This window comes from Notamacropus eugenii, chromosome 1 (genome assembly GCF_028372415.1).
Source record: "Notamacropus eugenii isolate mMacEug1 chromosome 1, mMacEug1.pri_v2, whole genome shotgun sequence".
NCBI lineage: Eukaryota > Metazoa > Chordata > Mammalia > Diprotodontia > Macropodidae > Notamacropus > Notamacropus eugenii.
Window position 1 is genome coordinate 344,206,692 of NC_092872.1, and position 23,413 is coordinate 344,230,104.

Below are 23,413 nucleotides of genomic sequence, written 5' to 3' on the forward strand. Positions count from 1 at the left end.
TGCATCATGCAGGCTATGATCTAGCCAAAATGGCACACTCACTGTTCTCCATATGCAATATTCCATCTCCTGACTCCACTTCCGTCTACCCCTCCCCCCTCATCTGAAATGTTCCACCTCTTGGAATTCCTAGCTTTAAGGCTTAGCTCAAATGTCAGCTTCTTTGTGAGGCCATTCCTCTAATACTCCACCTCCCCCAAATGCCTTAGTATTCTGTGTACATTTTATTAGTACACATATATTAGTATTCTGTATACATTTTGTACAACTCACCTGTGCACATGTCATTCTCCACCCCCACCCCCATACCAGAATGTAAGCTTCTTGAATGCAGAATTTAATTTTAATTTAATTTTTATCTTTGTATTTCCAGCCCCTGGGCATATAACATAGTAGGCATTTAATAAATTGTTATTAAATTTAATTCAATAAGCTTTTTTAGTAAAAAGGTAAGGGGGGAATGGGACTGTAGTTTGAAGGGACAATTGGAAGGAAGGGTTTTGTTTGTTTTGAGGATAGCAGAGAACTGAGTGTGTTTGTCATCTGAGGAAAAGGCAAAATTAAATTAAAACAAAAAAAGAATGATTGATGGAGGGACATCTTAGTAGGTGGAAGGGTTTTTAATCTCAACCCCAAAAAAATCATCTATTCCTCAGAAACAGTATGGAAGATGAATATAACTGAGACACCCACACACATCTCTCCCAATAGATTGTTAACTCTCTCTGAGGGAAGGAACTGTCATATTTCTTTCTTTATCAAAGTAACCATATGCTGGGTGTTAGGAATACAAATTCTTGTTGATTGATTGAAGACAGATTTTGGGATGAGAAGAATGTTCTCATTGTACAGTCCTGATCTTTTCAGAATAGGAAAATGGAGTTGGCTGGGGTAATGAAGAAAGAGAAGAAAGACTGCCACAGGTTCTGTGATGAATACAAGGAGAGAGCCGATAAACTGGCAACTAGGGCACAGCTGTGGGACAATGTTCTGCATATAGTAGGCTTTTAAACAGTGTCAGCTGAATTTGTATCATGGACAAAATTAGTGTAGTTTTGAGGTTGGTTGCTCAAGAGAGAGCAGATGGTACACAGTGCTCAAAGTTTGGGACTGGCAGAGCAAGAAGGTGAAAGGGACAAAGTACATTAGACTGCTTGTGAACCTGAAGTTGACCATGGGGTCAAGTATTCAACCAAGATGGAACAAGAAGGTAAGAAAAACCACAAAAGGGATTAGAAGTATGGCTAATGGACTGGGAGACTGAGGATGGGCAGAGAAAAGTCCTCTCATGCGGCAGCTATTTAGCCAAAAATGTGCACAGTCTCTTCAGACTTCAACCTCCTAAGAGGCAACTGGGTTTGACCCAAATAATACAGTGGGCTTCAGAGAGAGCTCCTATCTTCTCCACACTATGGAAGTGCACCTAAATCCTGAGTGAACACAAGACACTGTTCCACACCTATGGCAATGAGGATGCTCCAAGGGGGTCCCATAGTGTGTGGAAAAGAGAGTCAGGACCACACTGTGTAAGGCTTTCAGAGGCAAAAAAAAAAAGATCTAATTTCTCTCTGTTGTCTGGTGGTTGTGGCAGCCCAAAGGAGGAGAGGTCTCTGAAAGCATACTTTCCTAGAAACACAAAATGGCAGTGGGGATAGGAATCTTTGGGATTGTCCATGTCAAGTGCATTGCAAACCTTAAAATAGCATATAAATGTTACCTTTAATTATTATTATCATAGTTATTATTATTGAGACTAACCCCCTTTATTTTATAGTTTGAAGCAGGTCAGACATGACCTCCCTTTTCATGACTCCCATTCCAGCTCTCTTTTCCACAATATCACATCAGTTTAAAAAAGTATGAATGTAAAGAAGAAAACAGACAAATGAACTGAACATTGTTAATTATGATGACCCAACCTGGCTCCAGAGAATAGATGAGCAAATGGATCTCTCTACTATCTTTGCAGAGACAGGGGGCTATAGGGATGGAATATAGCACACATCGATTCAGGTTGTGCTTTGGTTTTCCTTTTTAATTCTTTGTTTAAAAAAACTTTTCTTAAAAAACTAAATATAACTGTGAGCTATTGGTATTATCCTCATGTAAACCAGTCCTCAGTTTTCTTTGCTGTCAAATGGATGATACTGAAGGTCCTTCCTTATCTCAGAGATTCTATGAATGATTGGTTCATAGTCAGAAACCTCAGAAAGGGCAGCTTGTGAGGAGAAGGTTTTAGAAAGGCCTCGAAAAAGGCTAACCAAAGCTCTGGGCTATCTGTGACCTCACCGGTGGCACAGTCCCCAAACAGGGATGAGCTCACCAGCCACACAGACAGTGGCTAGGAACATGGGCCTCTCCTGCTCCCCTCTACCTCTCAGTTTGGTCTGGCTCTAGCCGTGGAATTTCTCACCAGGAAATCTTCTTACTCTGTGCTACTGGCTGAAGGAGAAGGAAAAATTCATAAATAGTGTTAGAATTGGGAAAGACCTCAGTAACCATCTGAACCAAAGATGAAAAAACTAAGGGCTGGGATTCAGACATCCTGCTTCTCCATCCTGGCCTTTTTGCTTTACATTAAAGTTCTCTTCTTGGCCTTAGAATGCTGGCCTTCACCCAAGGGTCGTCAAGAAACCACTCAGGATAGCAGGAACATTCTTGCTGTTCTAACCCAAACTGTCTAGACAGCATAAAAAACACCCTGGAACCAGTGCTCAGTTTCCTCTGCTCTTAATCATGGCACCAAGAGACAGCATAATATAGTGGTCAGGAAGACCTACGTTCAAATCTTGCATCTGAAGCTTAGTGACAGAGTCACTAAATGTTACCCTAAGTAAGTCATTTAATCTCTTGTTGCTGCAGACAGCTCTTTAACACCAGAGACTGAGGAATAGCTGCTGATCTGCAGTGGCAGCAGTCATTTCCTCAGCAAAAGGTCCCAACTCCAGTAAAATCACAGATTCAGATTTTGGAAAAAAAATTTGTGAGTGTGGGTGTGTGTATGTATTCATGGAGCACCTAGGTGGTACAGTGGATAGAGTGCTGAGCCTAGAGTCAGGAAGCCTCATCATCCTGAGTTCAAATCTGATCTCAGACATTTCCTAGTTGTGTGACCCTGTGCAAGTGAATTAACCCTGTTTGCCTCAGTTTCCTCATCTGTAAAATGAGCTGGAGAAGGAAATAGCAAACCACTCCAGTATCTTTGCCAAGAAAACTCCAAATGGGGTCACAAAGAGTCAGACATGACTGAAACAACAGAACAACAAAAAATATATAAAATCATATTAGTACTTTTTGTGGTAGCAAAGAACTAGAAACAGAGTGGTTCCCCATTATCAGCATATGGTTAAACTGTGATACATAAATGTAATTGAGCATTATTATTCAGTAAAAAAAAATGACAAACGTAAGGAATTCAGAAAAACACAAGAAGTATTGTATGAACTGACAAAGCATGAAATAAGCAAAAGCAGAAGAACCATAGAAATAATTGTCACAATCATGTAAATTAAAAGAACACTCAAAGGAAGATGAATTCTGAGTAACTGAAAAACCAATAATGAACTAGTAATGAAGCTTGTCTCACGCTATAGAGGCAGGTGACTATAGTTAGTCAATAAGTATTTATTAAGCAACTTCTATGTGTCAGAAATATTGACAGGGGTACAAAAAGAGGCAAAAGATAGTTCCTGCCTTCAAAAAGCTCACAATCTAATGAGGGAAAACAAGACAACAAATGTGTACAGAAAAGATACACACACACACGCACACATACATATGTATGTATATATGTACATATGTATATATGTGATATGTGTGTATATGTATGTTTGCGTGTGTATGTATATATATATGATAAATAGAAAATAATTAACAAAAGGAAGGCATTAGAATTAAGAGGGACAGGAAAAGTTTTCCTGTAAATGAAGAGATTTTAGTTGGAACTTAAAGGAAACCAAGAGAGATCTGTAAGTGGAGATGAGGAGGGAGAGCATTCTAAGCATGGGGGAGAGCCAGAGAAAATGCCTGAAGCTGAGAGATCCAGTGTTTTGTTTGTGAAATAGCCAGGAGGTCAGCGTCACTGGATTATAGAGTACGTGGAGAGGAGTAAGGACTAAGAAGACTGTATAAGTAGAAAGGGAATATGTTATAAAGAGAGGATTTTGTATTTAATCCTGAAGGTAAGGAGAAGCCACTGTAGCTTATTGAATAATGGTTGACCACTTGGTCACTTTGGCAGCTGAATGGAGGATGGATTGGAGTGGGGAGAGACTTGAGGTCAGGCAGACACACCAGTAGATTATTGCGATACTCCAGGTGTGAGGGGATGATGGCCTATACTAGGATAGTGGTAGCATCAATGAAGGAAAGGTGGTGTATATGAGAGATGTTGCAAAGGTAAAATTGACAGTTCTTGGCAACAGAATCAATATGGGGGTTGGGAGGTGAGAGAGAGTGAGAAGTTGAGGATGATACCTAGGTTGTGAGCCTAGGGGACTAGAAGGATGGGGTTGCCCTCTACAGTTAAAAGGGAGACAATGTAGGGGGAAGTTAAGAGGAAAGATAATCACTTCAATTTTGGACATGTTGAGTTTAAGATGGCTACTGAACATCCAGCTCACGGTATCTGAAAGGCAGTTGGAGATGCATGACGAAAGGTCAACAGAGAGGGTAGGCAAAATAGGGAGATTTGAGAATTGTCAACAGAGAGATGTTAAGAACACAATGCTGCACACATTGCCAGATGTATTGTGCTTGGTTGTTTTTGCTTAACTGTTTTTGTTACAAGAGACAGTTTGATTCTAGGGGGCATCTGAAGAAATACTTGTGATGCAAAAACAAAATGCATAAATAATTTGGAAAAAAACATAAAATTGGCCAAATTTAAAATTTTTATATGCCCTGTAAACCCAAAGAAGAAAACAGCAAAGTCTAATGAGAAGAGTGCAAGGCTAGAAACTGAGAGCAAAGTTCCAAGGTCTGCACTTCTAGGCTAGAATTTAATTTCTTTGCTAAAGGAATACAAGAACTCTTACCTTACTTTCTTCATAGAGTATTGTGAGAATACCATGAGAGCACAGAAAGTACTCTAAAAACAAAATCACTAGAGAAAGAGTTAAGATTCTACATGTTATATACTATGTTTAAATCTTAAGAAGTGACAAGTGAGCTGTGGTTCCCCTGTTCCACAACTCTTTGTTGTGGTCTTGAATGGTCTTTTACTTTACCTAATCTCAGGGCCCCTCTGCCTACCAAGGCCCTAGCCAGCATTCCAAACTTTATTAGACTATGAACTTTATGAGGGCAAGGAAATATATCACACAGCTTTGTCTGCTCACCAGTGGTTGAATCCTGTAAGACCATGTTCTCCAGAGCTGGCCAATCTGTGTTTAGACGCTTTACCAGCTTGTAGGCATTTACTGGGTGAGACAGGTAACCTTCAGGATCAGAAGCTGATTTGCTTGTCAAAATATCCATTTTTTCAGCCCAGCTAGAGCGAGAGGGGGACACAGAAAAGATAATTTTTCCCATTAAAATCAAACAGACTGTCTTTCCAATCCTGTTCATTTTTTACCAGATTCAGATGGATTTGTTTACCCACTCAAGCACTTGAAAAGTCAGACTATCAATCTGAAAGACTGTGTCCCTGATCAGGCATCATGTTTTAAGAGAAACATTGACAAGATGGAAAATGTCCAGAAGTGACGAAAGAGAATTCAAATAATGAAGCAACTGGGGATGTTTAATTTATAAAATAGATGACTCAGAGAAGACATAGCAGCCATCTGCAGACATCCAAAGGGTTATCATATGGAAGGAGAAAATCTGCCCCTAAAAACAATCATGTACCTAATCTGCACACACACCTCTCTGTGACTTCAACCATTTGTTCTTTGGTGCAAGTCTTCTCCTTCTGTATGATAACTATTTTACAAATTAAACCTCCCCAGTTGCTTCAATGTTTGCCTTTGTTTTAACTAACCCTTGTTCATGACCAGGGCTTTAGCAGATGAGTCAGAAGCTACTTGCAGATGAACATCTTGGCAGCCATCTCAGTGGCACCACCACTTCACCCAACTGTAAGCCCCCTAATGCAGGAACTGAGTCTCATTCATCTTCTGATGTTCCCAAGAACCCACTCAGCAGAGATAAGTATTTAATAAATGTTTGATGAAGGAATGTAGGATTTACCTTTTAATCTTGAAGAGTCTGGCTTCTTCTGCTCTGATATATTCTTTCAGAGACTGAACCAGATCTTTCTCTGCATAAATCAAGTCTGTCATCTGCCCTAAAGAATGAGAATAAAAAAAAATAACTCCAGAGCCAACTCGAGCCCTGACCGTAGGCACTTAAGTGACTAAAGGTACATCTGGGCACACCAGCAGAGAGCCAATTTGAGCAGGAATGTCAAATACGGTGCCCACTGGGCATTGTAAGTCCACAACATTCTCAAGTGGAGTCTGAACTAAGTTAAAATGTAATTGGAAAATATTTAATAAAATAAAAATGTAATAAATAATTATAAATAAATGAAAATACAATAAAACATGGTCATTTGTGGTAATGGTAATTTGTGGCTTCCCCAGTCAATTATGCAGCCTGGGGGATTCTTATATATGGCTCAGCAACCTTATTCTGTTTGATTTTTATACTACTACTGTAGAGTATCTAAAGAGATTTTCTGATTCAGGCCCCTAATACAAGCTCAGCCCATCAGTAGACCCTTCAGTGATATATGGGATGTCAGCAGGTTTTCAAAACCCCACCCTCTGATAGTACTCTCCAATAGTAAATATAATGGAAATTTGTCTGTCTTCCCATTCCAGTCCAACAAAGAACCAGGATTCTGGTCAGGTCTAAAAGGATAGGGTAGAGCCTGAGGTTAACATTTGGGACTGCTCAGACTAGAGTGTACCAATTGAGGTGAAGAACTCAGCCCATGTGCAATGCAGGATACTGATCCAGGCCAGCAGCAAGGAGGAAACCCAAGGCTTCATGGTCACAGATGTCAGTCTGAAAGATAGTTAAACAAGACCGTCATTAGCATTAGGCTACCAAAGCAATAGGGTGAGACAAGTCACCTTCAAACTGAAAACTCAAAATAACAATGAGAATCATTTAGCACCATGCCTTATTTTTAATATGGAGAGACTGAGACCCAGAAAGAAACTCAGCAGAAATTAAGACACACACTGGCCTTCAAGTCAGGAAGTCACTGGAGCACTCTATAAGCAAGTAGTACAGACCTTTGTGAAGGAGTTCCTGGAACTGCCTTCCTATCACCTTCAGGGCTCAATCTGTAGTTTACACAACACGTAAACAAGCCTAATCACTGAACAGGTGTTGACTCAAAGTGAAACTCAAAAGACCTTAGCTTAAAAAGGCCAACTTCTTCCACTGCATCTTGGGCCATCTCCAGTTGTCTGATCTATATCTGGCCACTGGACCCATATGGCTCTGGAGGAGAAAGTGAGATTGGTGACTTCTCACAGCCCTCCCTCTCTCAAACCCAATTTAATTGCTAGTCATCGCATCATCTTCCTGATGTCATGGTCCTCTTTGAACACAGGACAAACCATCAGCACAACAGTTATGTGCAAACAAATGTCTCAAGAGCCCCCTGAGTGTTGTCAGTGTCCTAGTCAGAGGAGGGGAGCTCTTTGACTCATCTTTGGGTCTCTGCCCCAAGCAATAAGCAGCAGAGAAAGTATATTCAGATGAGACCTGGGAGTGGCAGAAGCATATCTTGGCCTTACCGAGAAAGAACACATCTGGGCAGCAACAACAGTCTGAGCTGAAGTAAGAGTAAGAAGCCAGGAGACTCTAGGCAAAATTTGAAAAGTCCTAATAAGCTACTAGAGGACAGGGGCTCTTTCACTTTTTTTCCATTAATATTCCTAGCAATTAGCATAAAATAAATGCTTATTGATTGAGTGGCCCAAAGAATATTGAAGCTTCTCCAGCCAATCAAACCCCAAATCTTCCAATGATTGGAGACATTTTTCTCTCTCTTTAACATATGGGAAGAGCCAAACAATTTGTCAAGGATAAAAAAAGAACCTATGAGCACTAATTCTCTTGCTTATTTAGGTAAGAAAGATCTTCTCCAAGCAAGGAAAGTCCTAGGAAGAGTCAGAAAAACAGATCCTCCAAATCCCAGCTCTGTTTACTATGTGTGCTGCCTCGGGCAATTTGTTTAGTAATAACCATAACAATTTAAATAGGGCTCTAAGGTTGGCAGAGTGCTTTCCATATATTAACTCATTTGAGCCTCAATTTGTCTTATCAATACAATGAAGGGGTCAGACTAGGCTAAGGTCCCTTTCAGGTTTAAATCTGATTTATGATCAAATAAAACAAGATAGATAAAAAGATTAATCTACACATATGATAAATAAGAGATAGTCAGAGAGAGAAGGAAAGATATTTTTTTCTTTTACAAGGTCAGATTTTAACTGGGACTTGAAGGAAGCCAGCGAATCCAGTGATGGAAATGAGGAGAGAGAAAATTCCAGGCATGGGGATAGTCAATGAAAATACCCAGCTGGGCATCAGAGAATGGGAGGAATAACAAGGCCAGTGTCACTGGATTTCAGAGGACATGGAGGGGATTAAGGGAAAAGACTAGAAGGGTTGGAAGGGGACAAGTTATAAAGTGCTTTAAATGTCAACGGATTGGGTGCCAAGATGGCAGAGTGAGGAAGGAACCCTCTGAAGTCCTCCCAAATTCCCCAAACAACTAGAAAACTGCCTCAGAATTGATCTAGGAGAAGGGAAGCAGCTTACCAACATAAAAGAAAAGGTCTGTCTCACTGGGGTGGGAAGGGAGAAATCCAAGAGCAGCAGCCACCAGCCTCACAGCAGGGAGCCTGCAGCAAGGCTCCAAGCCTGGGGACCCACCCTCCTGCAAGTCACCAGACCCCTAGGCAATTGAAATTGAGCAGCCTGTGCACCACGGAAGGCCCTACCCCATGGACCCCACCTCTAACACAAACCACCAGTGAAGCCTTGACCCCATGACTAACCAGCCCTGTCCAAGGGCTGGCCAACAGTGAGACCCAGACCCCAGGGCCTACCAAAAGAGAGACTGTTTTCGTAGCAGTTGAGCAGCAGGGCCCCACACCTGGGGCAGGCAGCAAGAAAATCCTTCTTCCAGGGCCAGCCAGCAGAAAGACTCTGTTATCCTAGCAAAACAACAGCAAGGTCCCACCCATGAAACAGGCCAGCAGCTTAACCCCACACCCAGGGGAGGACAATAGGGAGACCCCCAACCTCCAGTACAAATTAAAAGGGAAGTCTACCCTCAGAAAAAGCAAGCAGTTAAGCCCTGAAGCCCAGTGGAACCCAGAAGTACAACCCAGAGCACCAGCACAGAAAGCTTGGGAAGGGCAGGACCAGAGCTCAATTCTCATGTAAAAACACCAAGTCACCAAAAAAGAGACAGAGAGAGAGAGAGAGAGAGAGAGAGAGAGAGAGAGAGAGAGAGAGAGAAAACATGACTATAGAAAGTTACTATGGTGATAGAGAGGATCAAGGCATAAACTTAGAAGGGGACAATAGAGTCAAAATGGCTACATGTGAAGCCTCAAAGAAAAATGTAATTTAGTCTTAGACCAAAAAAGAATTCCTGGAAAAAACTTAAAAAGGATTTTAAAAAGCAAATCAGAGAAGCAGTAGAAAAAGTGGGAAACGAAATGAGAGTAATGCAAGAGAATCACGAAAAAAAGAGTCAATGGCATGGGAAAAGATATACCAAAATTTACAGAGGAAAATAACTCCCTAAAAAATATAATGGGTCAAATGTAAAAGGAAATACAAAAGTTCACTGAAAAAAATAAATCCTTAAAAATTAGAATTGAACAAGTAGAAACTAATGGTTCTGTGAGGCCTCAAGACATGATAAAACAAAATTTAAAAAAGTAAAAAGAAAATAGATGTGGAATTTCTCATTAGAAAAACAACTGACCCAGAAAATAGATTCAGGAGAGATAATATAAGAATTATTGTACTACCTGAAACCTATAATTAAAAAAAAAAAAGTCCTGGAACACATCTGTCAAGAAATTATCAAACAAAACAACCCTGATATATTGGAACCAGAGGGCAAAATAGGAATTGAAAGAATCCACCAATCACCATCCAAAAGAGATCCCAAAATGAAAACATCAGGAGCATCCTAGTCAAATTCCAGAGCTCATAGATCAAGAAGAAAATATTGCAAGCAACTCAAAAGAAATAATTCAAATATTGTGGAGCTATAGTCAGGATTGCACAGGATATGGCAGCTTCCACCTTAAAGAATCAGGACTTGGAATGTGATATACTAGAAGGCAAAGGAGTTAGGATTACAACTAAAAATCACCTACCCTGAAAAATTGAATGTAATCTTTCAGGGGGAAAAATGGACATTTAACAAAACAGAGGACTCTCAAGCCTTTCTAATTAAAACACTAGAGCTGAATAAAATTGGTCTCCAAATACAAGACTCAAGGGAAACAGAAAAAATAGTGAAAAAAGAAACCAGAAAGAGAAAACAAGAAATTCAACTGAGTAAACTGTTTATATTTCTATAGAGCAAGATATTATTTGTAACTGTTAACTTTGTTACTATAAGAGCAATTAGAAGGGGTGTATGTAGACAGATGATTTGAACATAAGGTGATTTTTGATGGGATTATACCCAAAAAACAAAACAAAGGGGTGAGAAAGAAAATTGCACCAGAAGAAGAGTTGGGATGGGGAGGGAATGGAGTAAATTATCCAACATAAAAGAACTATTATAGTGGAGGGAAAGATGTTGGGGGCGGGCAGACAAAGCTTAAACCTTGTTCTTATCAAAATTGGCTTAAAGAGGGAATAACATACATACTTGGTTGGATACAGAAATCTATCTTACCCGATAAGGAAGTAAAAAGGGATGGGAATAATAGAAGAGAGAGAGGGACTGATAAAAGGGAGGGTATACTGGGGAAGGTGATGATCAAAAGTAAAACACTTGTGAGGAGGAAAAGGGTGGAAGGTGAGAGTGAGAAGGGGATAAACAAGTGAAAAATAACATGGTGGGAAATATACAATTAGTTATCATAATTATAAATGTGAATGGGGTAAATGAAAGTGGAGAGCAGAATGGATTAAAAAACAAAATTCTAAAATATTTTGTTAACAAAAAACATATTTGAAGCAGAGAGATACATGCAAGGTAAAGGTAAGAGGCTGAAGCAGATTTTATTATGCTTTAGCTAAAACAAAGAAAGCAGGGGTAGCAATCATAATCTCAGACAAAGCAAAAGCAAAATAGATCTAATTTAAGGAGATAAAGAAGGAAATTCTATCCTGAGAAAAGGTGCCAGAGACAATGAAGTCATACCAATACTAAATATAGATGCACCAAATGATATGGCATCTAAATTGTTGAAGAAGTTGAATGAGTTAGAGGAGAAAGTAGATGATAAAACTATACTAGTGGGAGACCTCAACTTTCCCCTCTCAGAACTAGATAAATCTGATCAAAAAATAAACAAGAAAGAAGTTAAGGAAGTGAATAAAATTCTGGAAAAGTTAGATATGATAGCTCTCTGGAGAAAAGTGAATGGGAACAGAAAGGACTTTATCTTTTTCTCAGTAGTACATGGCACCTATTCAAAAATTGACCATGTATTAAGACATTAGAACCTCACATCTAAATGCAGAAAAGCAGAAATAGTAAATGCATCTTTTTCAGATCGTAAAGAATTTCATTCAATAATGGAGGATATTATAAAAACAGATGAAAAATTAATTGGAAATTTAAAAACCTAATCCTAAAAAATAAGTGCATCAAAGAAACAAAACATAGACACAAGTGATAAGGTCATTAAAGAATATGACAACGAGATAACATACCAAAATTTATGGAATGCAGCCAAAGCAGTACGTAAGGGCAAATTTATATCTATAATCGCTTATATCAATAAAATAAAGAAAAAACAGATCAATGAATTGAGTGTGCAACTAAAAAAGCTAGAAAAAGAACAAATTAAAAATCTTCAATTAAAAACCAGATTGGAAGTCCTGAAAAATCAAAGGAGAGATTAATAAAATTTAAATTAAGGAAACCACTGAACTAATAAATAAAATTAAAAGCTGATTTTATTTTAAAAAACCAATAAAATAGATAAGCCATTGGTTAATTTGATTTTAAAAAGGGGAAAGAGAAAACCAAATTGCTAGTATCAAAAAATGATAGCGGTGAATTCACCACCAATGAAGAGGAAATTAAAATAATTATTAGGAACTATATTGCTCAATTATATGCCAATAATTTTGAGACTCTAAATGAAATGGATGAATACTTTCAAAAATACAAATTACACAGATTACCAGAAGAAATAAAATACTTAAATAACCCAGTCTTAGAAAAAGAAATTGAATAAGCCATCAATGAACTTCCTAAGAAAAAATCCCCAGGACCAAACATTTAAAGAACAATTAATCCCAATACTATGTAAACTTTTTGGAAAAATAGGCAAAGAAAGAGTCATTCCAAATTCCTTTTATGACACAAATATTTGATACCCAAACCAGGAAGAGACAAAACAGAGAAAGAAAATTATAGATCAAGTTTCCTAATGGGTATTGAAACAAAATTTTTAAATAAAATACTAGTAAAGAGAGTACAGCAATATATCACAAGGATCATACACTATGACCAGGTAGGATTTATACCAGAAATGCAGGGTTAGTTCAATATTAGGAAAACAGTATAAATTACCATATCAATAACAAAACCAACAGAAATCATGAGTATCTCATTAGATGCAGAAAAAGCCTTTGACACAATGTAGCACCCATTCCTGTTAAAAAACAATAGACATAATAGGAATAAATGGGGTTAACCTTTAAATGATAAGTAATATTTATCTAAAACCTTAGAAATGCATTATCCATAATGCAGATAAGCTGGAAGTCTTTCTAATACAATCAGAGGTGAAGCAAGGATGCCTATTATCACCTCCATTATTTAATATTGTACTAGAAATAGTACATCTTTCCAGATGATACGATGTTATACTTAGAAAATCCTAGAGAATCAACTAAAAAACTATTTGAACTTATTAAAAAACTTTAGCAAAGTTGCAGGATACAAAATAAACCCACATAAATCATCAGCATTTCTATATACTACCAACAAAGTCCAGCTCTAAGAGACAGAAAGAGAAATTCCATTTAAAATAACTGCAGAAAATACAAAATACTTGGGAGCTTACCTGCCAGGACAAACTTTATAGGAACATATTATAAAAGATTTTTCACACAAATAAAGTCAGATCAAAACAATTGAATAAATACTAATTGCTCATAGGTAGGCTGAGCCAATATAATAAAAATGGCAATTCTACCTAAATGAATCTATTTATTCACTGCCAGACCAATCAAGCTTCCAAAAGAGTGTTTTATAGAGCTAGAAAAAATATCAAAATTCATCTAGAAGAACAAAAGTTCAAGGATATCAAGGGAATCAATAAAAAACAATGTGAAAGAAGGTGGCCTAGCTGTAGCAGATCTCAAACTGTATTATAAAGTAGTAATTATCAAAACAATCTGATATTGGCTAAGAAATACAGTAGTGGATCAGTGGACTAGATTAATACACATTACACTAGAGTAAATGACCACAGCAGTCTAAACCCAAAGATCCAAGTTTTCGAACAAAACTCATTATTTGACAAAAACTGGGAAATTGGGAAAACTGGAAAACGGGTATGACAGAAACTAGGTATATACCAATATTTCATACCATATACCAAAATAAGGTAAAAATGAGTACATGATTTACACATAAAGGGTGATAACATAAGCAAATTAAGAGAGCATGGAATCGTTTATCAGATTTACGGATAAGGGAAGAATTTAGGCCCAAACAAGAGATAGAGAGCACTACAAAATGTAAAATAGATAATTTTGATTACATAAAATTAAACAGTTTGTGCTCAAACAAAGCCAATGCAAGCAAAATTATAAGGAAACCAGGAAAATGGAGGGAAATTGCAACAAATATCTCTGGTAAAAGGCTTCATTTCTCAAATATTTGGAAAACTGGGTCAAATTTATAAAAACAAAAGTCATTCCCAATTGAAAAATGGTCAAAGGATATGAACAAGCAGTTTTCAGACAAAGAAATCAAAGTTATCTATAGTCATATGTGAAAAATGTTCTAAATCACTATAGATCAGAGAAATGCAAATTAAAACAGCTCTGAGGTACCATCTCATACCTATCAGAGTGGCTACTATAACAGAAAAGGCAAATGATGGATACTAGTAAAGATACAGGAAAACTGGCACCCTAGTACACTGTTGGTGGAGTTGTGAACTGATCCAACCATTCTGGTGAGCAATTTGGAACTATGCCCAAAGAGGTATAAAGCTGAGCACATCCTTTGATCCAGCAATACCACTGCTAAGTCTATATCCCAAAGACATCCAGTAAAGGACCTATTCATACAAAATTGTTTATAGCAGCTCTTTTTCTGGAGAGTAAGAATTGGAAGTCCAAGGGATGCCCAGCAATCAGGGAACACAGAATATGATTATAATGAAATATCATTGTGCTATATGAAATGACAAGCAAGAAGATTTAAGAAAAACCTGGACTCACATGAACTGATGCATAGTGAAGTGAACAGAACCGGGAGGACATTGTACACAATAACAGCAATATTGTTCAACGAGGAATGGTGAATGACTTAGCTATTCTCAGCAATACAATAATCCAAGACAATACCAAAGGACTAATGATGAAGCACACCATCTACCTCCAGAGAAAGAACTGATATTGTCTGAATGCAGACTGGAGCAGGCTATTTTTCATTCTCTTCCTTTATTTTTTTCTTTTATTTGAGTCCTCTTGTACAAAATGATTCATATGGAAATGTTTTACATAAATACACATGCATAACCTATCTCTGATTGCTTACCATCTCAGGGAGAGGGAGAGAAATAGAATTTGGAGCTCAAAACTTCAAATAAAGATGTTTAAAAACTGAAAAAAAAAATCAAAGGATTTTATATTTAATCCTAAAGGTAATAAGGAACTATTAGAGTTTATTGAATAAGTAGGGAGGTGACATGGTCAGATCTGCACTTCAGCCAAGGGGAACTCTGCATCATCAGTTTGTGACCTTGGACAGGTCATTTTCAGTCAATCAATCCACAATAAGTTATTAAGTACCTACCATGTGCCAGATACTGTGCTAGGGGTTGATGATACAAAGACATAAAGAGTCTCTTGCCCTTAAGGAGCTTATATTCTATAAGGGGAGACAAAATACACACATATATGTCAATCAGTCAGTCAACAAGCATTTATTGAGGTCTTACTACCTGCCAGGCACTGTGCATACGAAGAAAGGCAAAAACCATAGCCCGTGCCCTCAAAAAGCTTATGTTCTAATAAATGAAAAAATATGTGAACAACTAGGCAAATCAGAAGATAAATTCAGAATTAAAGGAAGGGATTCTGAGAGGAAAAGGTATTGTCACCTAAGGGAATGGGGAACCCAAAACAAATATATACATTGTCAACAGGCGATCACAACTTCGTGAGACTTATGTGAAAACCAGGTTTATTATAAGAGAAATGAACATGCATGTGGAACCCAAAGGGTCCCCAGTTCTTATAGAAGTTTACATTTTTGCAGTAGCAGAATAAAAGGAGGAGGGGATATCAGGAAGGGGCATGACATGGAAGGGAGAATGGTGCAGCAAAGGTAACAAAAAAGACAAAACCACTCTTCATGGGGAGGAGCAAGGTGATGGCAAAAGCTGAATTCTTTTCACTTGGGAATTGCTAGATTATGAAGATAGGAAGGTCTGCTTATCTGCAAAGGATTCCAGCTTCACAAGCATTATCCCAGCCTGGCACAGGCTGGCTGGCATCTGTCTTGACTCCCAAGGCCATATAGAGACTCCAGCTTTTAGGGTACAACAAAAAATTATGTCAGCTCAGGGGGAGCTTCATCCTTGACACATTTAGGGCCTCCTGCATGATCTGAGTCCAATGTTTCTGAAAAAAAATGGCAATCCAAAAAGACAAGTTCAGGGTACTCCTTAACAGTCCTTAATAGCATGTACAAGAAATAAGAAGCAATTAAGAGGCACTAGTAGGTGAGAGAGATTCAGGAAAGGACCAATATAGAAAGCAGTTACTAAGCTGAACTTTGAAGAAAACTAGGCATTCTAAGAGACAGAAATGAAGAGGGAATATATATTTAGCTGTTGGAGACAGCCTGTGCTCTCTGTGCACATAGAGTTGGAATGGCAAGTGTAAGGAATTGCAAAGTCGGTCTGGCTAGACAAAATGCCCTGCATCTCACTTTTTCTAATGAAGAAAACCTCTCTCTGGAGGTTTCATTCTCTTCCAGATAATACCTTTAATGTCCTTTAAATATTTTTTGTTCAATTATGAACTTAACATTAACAAATGTGCAAATATTTCAATATTCAAAGGATAATAAAAAAGCTCGGTTGTATATGAAAATTCTTTTATGTATGGTTTGTCTATCCCCCCTACTACATATAACTTGGTTTTCTTTTTTACATATATAATTCATATTTAATCTCATAGTTCCAATGATGTCCTGCTTCTCTGTGTCTCTTTCTAAACTTCTTCCTCCATTTTTCTTATTTATGTTTTTTCTTTCTTTTCTTCTATTTTTTCTGTATCTTAATACCTCCCTCAGTATCAACTCTCTAAATTCCTTTTAATTCCCGTGCCCTCTTCCACCCCTCCCCACCCTACAAAAAAAAAAAAAAGGAAAGAAAGGATCTGCCTTATTAAAAAAAAAAAAAGTATGTTACCAAGACAAACTCACGCATTGGCTAGATGGGAAAACATATGGCACACTTTGTACCTCAAGTTCATCAATAGTCTTCTGATTTATCATTAGTCTTCTGGAGGCATAATTGGTCATTGCATTGATCGTGTTTCAGTCATATGAGTCCTCACAGGTTTCTATGAATTTATCCTTTTCACTATTTCTTATAGCATAATAATATTCCATTACATTCATATATTATAATTTGTTCAGTTATTCCCACATTATTAGACACCCACTTTGTTTCTAGTTCCTTGCTAGAACAAACAATGTTGCTATGAGATATTCTTGTCATTAGATTTGATTATTAGATATTTCCATGGGACTTGATTTACAATAGTTGGGCATTTCACAGACTTTCTGTGAATAATTCCTTAGGAATTTCCTCCTCAAGGGCTAGCAGAATAAGGTGCTCTCATTCATGCAGATTTTCATAGCAAACATTTTCTTGGTCCTTCTTCTGTGCAAAAAGCTTGAGTCCCAAGCCAAGCCCCAGCTGCCTGCTGGACTTTATTCCCGAATAGGCCTTTTTCCCAAACCAACAACCCTCTATATCATCAGCAAGGGAAGCAGAAAGCAATCAGCAAATGCTTTTGTGTGCATCCATGTATGTTAACACGGTGGGCACATCTGGAGCTGAAACTCACACAAGAACTTACTGAGCCAGTGAAAGTCCAGACAAGGTCAGCTCAAATCTTTCAAGTGATTCATATGAGGAGAAGGGGCTGCTATCTACAGTTATCCCTTCCATATCACAACATTCCCATTAAGGTTTTATATATCTGGGTTAGCATAAGAAATTAAGTCGGAACTTGGGGGGAGTTTTGTGGAAGCCAGAGACAACATACAAAGGCCAGAAAATGAAACAGAAAAAATTTAGAAACTCAGAAGTGTATAAAATACATGCAGAGTATTGTACCAGATGGCCTATGACCAAATACTTAATCTAGATTTTACAATAAGGTACTGTAATCATTCCAAAAAGAAAAAGAAAAAAAAAATCAGATTTCTTCTATGGTACAAAGAGATGGTCAAAAAATTTTACGTGGATTTCTAGATCACAAGTGTACCATGCCCCTAAACTCCATGATATGGAAGGGATAACTATAAAGGAGGGAGACCTCTTCAGTCTGAAAAGGTGATAGTTTGAGAGGGGTGTGGTCAACATCTATCCAATCACAAAGGAAATAGATAGAGAAGGGAAACACTGTCACCTGACTCAGATTACCAGGATAAAGGAAATCACTGGAATCTTCAAAAATGTAAATTTAGAAATAATTGAAGAAGAAAAAGGAAATAATCGAATGGAATTTGATACCCTCAGATGTGGTACAGCCTGACCCAAGCATCATTAAAAGAGGTTTAGATGAATTTGTGGCTAGAGAAGCAATGCGCAGTGAACAGAGAGCTGGCCTCAGTTATGCCACATACTAGCTGCATGACCCACAGCACATCACATAACTTCCCCAGGGCCTCAGGCAACTGTCCAAGACTAAAGGTTGCACAGCAGATACCGATCTGCATTGGCAGTTTTCTCACACCAATGAAATCACACAATTTCGAGGGATTCTAGGATATATGTGCTAAATTCTTAACTTCTGAGGTTGATAATAGGGAAAACAGTCGGTTGTACTTCCTCACTATTTCTTGCTGATTTGGTGCCTCTGTACTATATGCGCCATGATGTTGATCCAGGACAGCAAGCTTGCTAGCGAAAAAAATTCTGAAGCCTCTTGCGTGCCTCGTCCTGTGCTGAGCTACAGTGTGGGAGGGACAGCTGAGAGCTTAAAAAAACAATCTAGTTGAAGCAACAGGATTCACATCAAAAAGGTACTGTGTTATAATGTACAAAATGCTAGCCCCAGAGTCAAGAAGGTTGGGGTTCAAAGTTCACTTGCTCTACTTGCTCGCTACGTCTGCCTCAGCAAATCACTTAACCTCTCTGAGTCTCAGTTTTTTCAACTGTGAAATAGGGCTAATAATATACATGGTACCAGTCTACAGGACTGTTTTGAGGTTCATATGGGATAATATAGGTAAAGAAGAGGGCAGCTAGGTTGTACAGTGGATAGGGTGCTGGGCCTAGAGTCAAGAAGGCCAGAGTTCAAATCTAGCCTCAGACATGTAGTAGCTGTGTGACTCTGGGCAAGTCACTTAACCCTGTTTGCCTCAGTATCTCTATCTATAAAATGATCTGGAGAAGGAAATGGGAAACCACCCCAGGGTCTTTGCCAAGAAAACCCCAAACGGGGTCATGAAGAGATGGATATGATTGAAACAACTGAACGACAACATGTAAGGAACTTTGCTAACTTAAAAGCACTATATAAAAGCTATGCATTATCTTAACGATGTCATTTTAATTTTTATTATGGAAACAACTTGAGAACACTGAGTAAAAGTTCATCCAAGCAAGTACCAAGTTATGTCATATAGACTGTCAGCATAGGGAGTACTTGCAAAAAGGGAGATAGCACTGGGAATCTTAACCATCAAAGATTTACTGGAAAAGGTAACATTTAAGCTGGACCTTGAAGGATGTGTAGGATATGGAGAGGCTGAAAGGGACAGGGCAAACTTTCTAGACTGGGAAACAGCAGAAGAAAAGTTTAGGATTGGGGAAGGGGGCCACCAAAGATATTAGATTATAACATGTATCTAGCCAAATATGACACAAAATCCAGGTGATAAGGGCAAAGGAAATCCAGACAAAACTCTAGAAATATTTGAGGACAGAGAAAATGCTTTCAACTAGAAGGAATCAAGAGTTTATTCTAGGCATGGAGAATGACCTATGCAAATTTGGGGAGGCAGAAGAACACCTATTTGGCTATAACTCAGAGTAGGAAAAGTGGAGTGGGGTGAAATCAGACATGGGGGTGAACCAGAGCCAGATTATTGGGTACACTGAATGCTGTTCAAAAGAATTTATATTTTCTGATGTAGGTGATGAGAAGCTACTGAAGGTTTTTTTTAAGCAGGGGAACTATGTGACAGGATCCTTGTGCATTAAAGATGATTTTGCTAGCTGTGTGAGGGATGGATTAGAGAAGGAAGGGATCAAGAGAAAACAAGGAGACTGGTTAAAAACTAAAGGTCACAAGGGCCTGAACTAGGGTAGTGGCAGTGGGAGGTGAAAGGAGTGGATGGATGTAAGTTAGATTATGGAGGTAGAATCACTAGGACTTGGCAACTAATTGGATGGGAGTGGGGTGGGGTACTCTTAGGTTTAGAGTTTGGGCAACTGGGAAGAGGAGAAATTTAGAGATGAAGATGATGAGCTCAGATTTAGACAGACTGAGTTAGAGGTACTGATGGGACATTTAAGTGGAGATGTCCAACAAGCAACTGGAAATATGGGACTGGAAGCTGAGAGAGATCAGAACTAGAAACAGATATGGGAGTCATCTGAGTAGAGGTGGTAATTAAAAGTGGTAGGATGTTGACAAAGGAGAGAGTGGAGACAAAGAAGAAGGACACCCACATTGGAGGGTCAGAGAGAGGAGGAAGCAGTCAAAAGTGGTTAGAGGGATAGGAGATAGGAGAGATAAGAGAACCAGAGGACTGTGACTTACCGAGAAAGAAAAGAATATCAAGGAGAGAATGGAGAATGATGTTGAATACCACAGAATGATCAAGGCAAGTAAGATAAAGACTGAAATCTGTATTTTGGACATTGGAAGATCCCTGGTTACTTTGAAGAAAGCAGTTTCGGTAGATTGTAGAGATGGAAGCATCCATTTTCAATGTTTGGAATGTGCTACCTTGTTGGAGCTGACTCTGCTTTTGATTTTAGCACCAGAGACCAGACATATTACATCTGGGGCTGTCAAAATACCCTCCTAAAAAGACAGAGTGGAGTCACAGAATCAAATAATTTAAGAGTTGGAAGGAATATCAGGGGCCACTAAATTCAATTCATACCCCAAAGTGATTCTGTCTTTACTTGAAGAAAGGGAATCTACCAACTCTCAAGGCAGCCCAATTCACTTTGGGGTAGCTCTAGAAAATTTTCCTGACATCAAACCTAAATTTGCTTCTCCACAACTTCACTAATTATTCCTAATTGTTCTCTTTGGGGACAAAGCAGAAGAAATCTATGCCTCTGACATTATAATGTCAAAGACTTCATGCTATCATGCTCCCCTTCTCTCTCCTCCTCCCCCAGTCCAAGTCTTTTCCTTAGGTCAAACATCTCTAGGTGCTTCCCCCAGTGCTCATATGACATGGACTGGAAGCTTTTCGACTCCCTGGCTGTCCTTCTCTGGATGGTCTCGACCGTAACAACTCCTTTTTTACCTATGGCTCCCGGAGGTTCAGCTCACACTATAAAAGGCTATATCTACATATCACCACAGAGCAGGAACCAAACATGGCTACAGTATACAAGACATCTGGAGAGAGGAGAGTGGGGAGCTACACATATATCCCACAACTCCACCCCCAGATAGCTATAAAACACGAATGCCATCTGTGACAGACAGGGCTTACCCACATAGCTGCAGCATCCAATATGTGCTAAAGGCTTACAGGAGCCAGTTTTCTCTACTGCCAAAACAATTCTCCCAAAAGCAAGATTAGTCTCCTATCTATCAAAAAAAGCAATCACACACCTATTCCTAAATACCTTAGGCACAGCTACTTCAGCAATACTTCACCATCTCCTCTGGTTTCCCTGAATCTTCCAGGTTCCTGCTGAGATCCAGAGTACAAAAAGCCCCATACCACTCAGAAAAAGCACAGAAGGGTAGATGTCCTGAAGGGGACACTTAGGAGGCAAGGAAACCAATCAGAAAGATATTACCACAGTCCAGGCAAATGGTGAAGAGAGACTAAACATGGCCCTTCATTGACATGTATTTTTTCCTTTAAGAGAGGAGCCAGTCTCACTGGCGCCTGCCCATACTCACAACAACATACATTAAGTTTCTAATTATCATCCCACTCCTACCTCAAAGATGTTCTATGAGCAGACTCTGAATATGTCTACCAGATGTTTCCCAGATGCATGCAACTTTTCACCACCACACCCTTCAAAATTGTACACATGCCACCACCAGCTGTTCTCCTATGGGCAAGCCTTGATTTGTATGCCAATCAATCTGTGTGTATCAATATGTGGAAAACATCTGTTTCAGAGGCAAAATGCTCAAACGTTCATCTAAAACCACAAGCATGAGTTATTTTCTTCCTGACGTTCACCCTCAAGATGCACAGATATCTGTGTGATCATGGACACACGGTGATTTCTACCTCTTGCTCACCCCCATTAAATGGATCCAAGAGAGCTTGTTTCCCAAGATGATTAAGGGAATAAAGAAAAGAATCTATATGTTCTAAAATATTTATGGCAGCCATCTTTGCAGTGCAAAGAATAGGAAATTGTGAGGATGCCCATCAACTGAGGAATGGCTGAATAAGGTGTGGTGTATGATCATGATGGAATATTACTGTGCTGTAAGAAATGGTGAGTTCAGTGATCTTGGAGAAATATAGATAGACTTACAGGAAATAAAAGCAGAACCAAGAGAACACTGTATACAATAACAGTAATATGTTTTTAAGAGCAACTTGGAATGATTAAGTCATTTTGACTATGATAAACACCAAAATTAACTACAAAGGACATATGAAGATGCTATCTGCATCCAGAGAAAGAAATGATAAATAGAAGTATATGTAGAATGATTTTGCATATATATATAATTATATATCCCTATTTATGTCTAATGGTAGCCATCCCTAGTGCGTGGCGGGGGGGGTGCAGGTAAAGAGAGGAGGAAAAAAAGAAAAAAAAAAGTTATATGATAACCTTATTACATATTTAAAAGGAATAGCAAATTGTACATAACAGGTTTGTAGTTTCATATACAATCACCTTTTTCTCTATTCTACTACGTTATAGAAATGCTTGTTTCATTTCTTAAGTCCAGAGTAAAATAAATAAAATTTTTTTAAAAAGAAAAGAAACAGAAACAGAGGCAGTCATGCAATGGAAATGCCGAACAGGAGGCTATAAACCTAGAACAGACTTCCTAAGGTAGTACTGGAAAAGAGTTTTTTCTCTCTCTTGGACCAATTAGAATTAAGATCTGGACACAAAAGGACCAGAGCCAAATCCATCCATTACTCCATTGTGTTTTCAAACCTAGCCTGTAGGAGGTATGGTAAGGATTTTACGGACAGGGAAATGACTTGTCCAAGGTCATAGAATGAGTTGGCAGGAATTTCCTGACTTCAGGGCCAGGGCTCTATCTACTGAGCCGTCTTTTCATCATATCTGAGCCATTCCTTTGTTTTCCTTCTGATAGCCAATAAGTAACACCCCTTGGTGCTTCAAATCCTGCTCTACACCAGAGTGCTGAAAATGAACAATTTTGAAAACTGGAAGCACTGATTCCGTTATAGGCTTCTCCATGACAGAGCACATGTCCAGTCAGTAAGGCCAACATTCAAAGTATGTTCTCAATGGCAGTCAGGGGGCAGCCAAACAGTTCAGGTCACCCCCATGAGTAGCCTTGAACCACATGAAACAGGAAGAACATCTGAGGTTCTTAA

General features: G+C 38.6%; 1 protein-coding gene across 7 annotated transcripts in view; it reads right to left on the reverse strand.

Moving 5' to 3' along the window:
* P4HA2 (prolyl 4-hydroxylase subunit alpha 2) overlaps positions 1-23,413 on the reverse strand; it is a 93,872-nt gene that overhangs the window by 63,036 nt on the left and 7,423 nt on the right. For all 7 annotated transcript variants that reach the window (XM_072629986.1, XM_072629985.1, XM_072629982.1 and 4 more), the window contains 3 exons: positions 6,917-7,014; positions 6,193-6,289; positions 5,340-5,491 (listed from right to left, as the gene is read on the reverse strand). In XM_072629986.1, coding sequence (XP_072486087.1) covers positions 5,340-5,491; positions 6,193-6,289; positions 6,917-6,998 — 331 coding nt within the window. In that variant the 5' untranslated portion in view covers positions 6,999-7,014. The remainder of the gene's footprint in view (positions 1-5,339; positions 5,492-6,192; positions 6,290-6,916; positions 7,015-23,413) is intronic.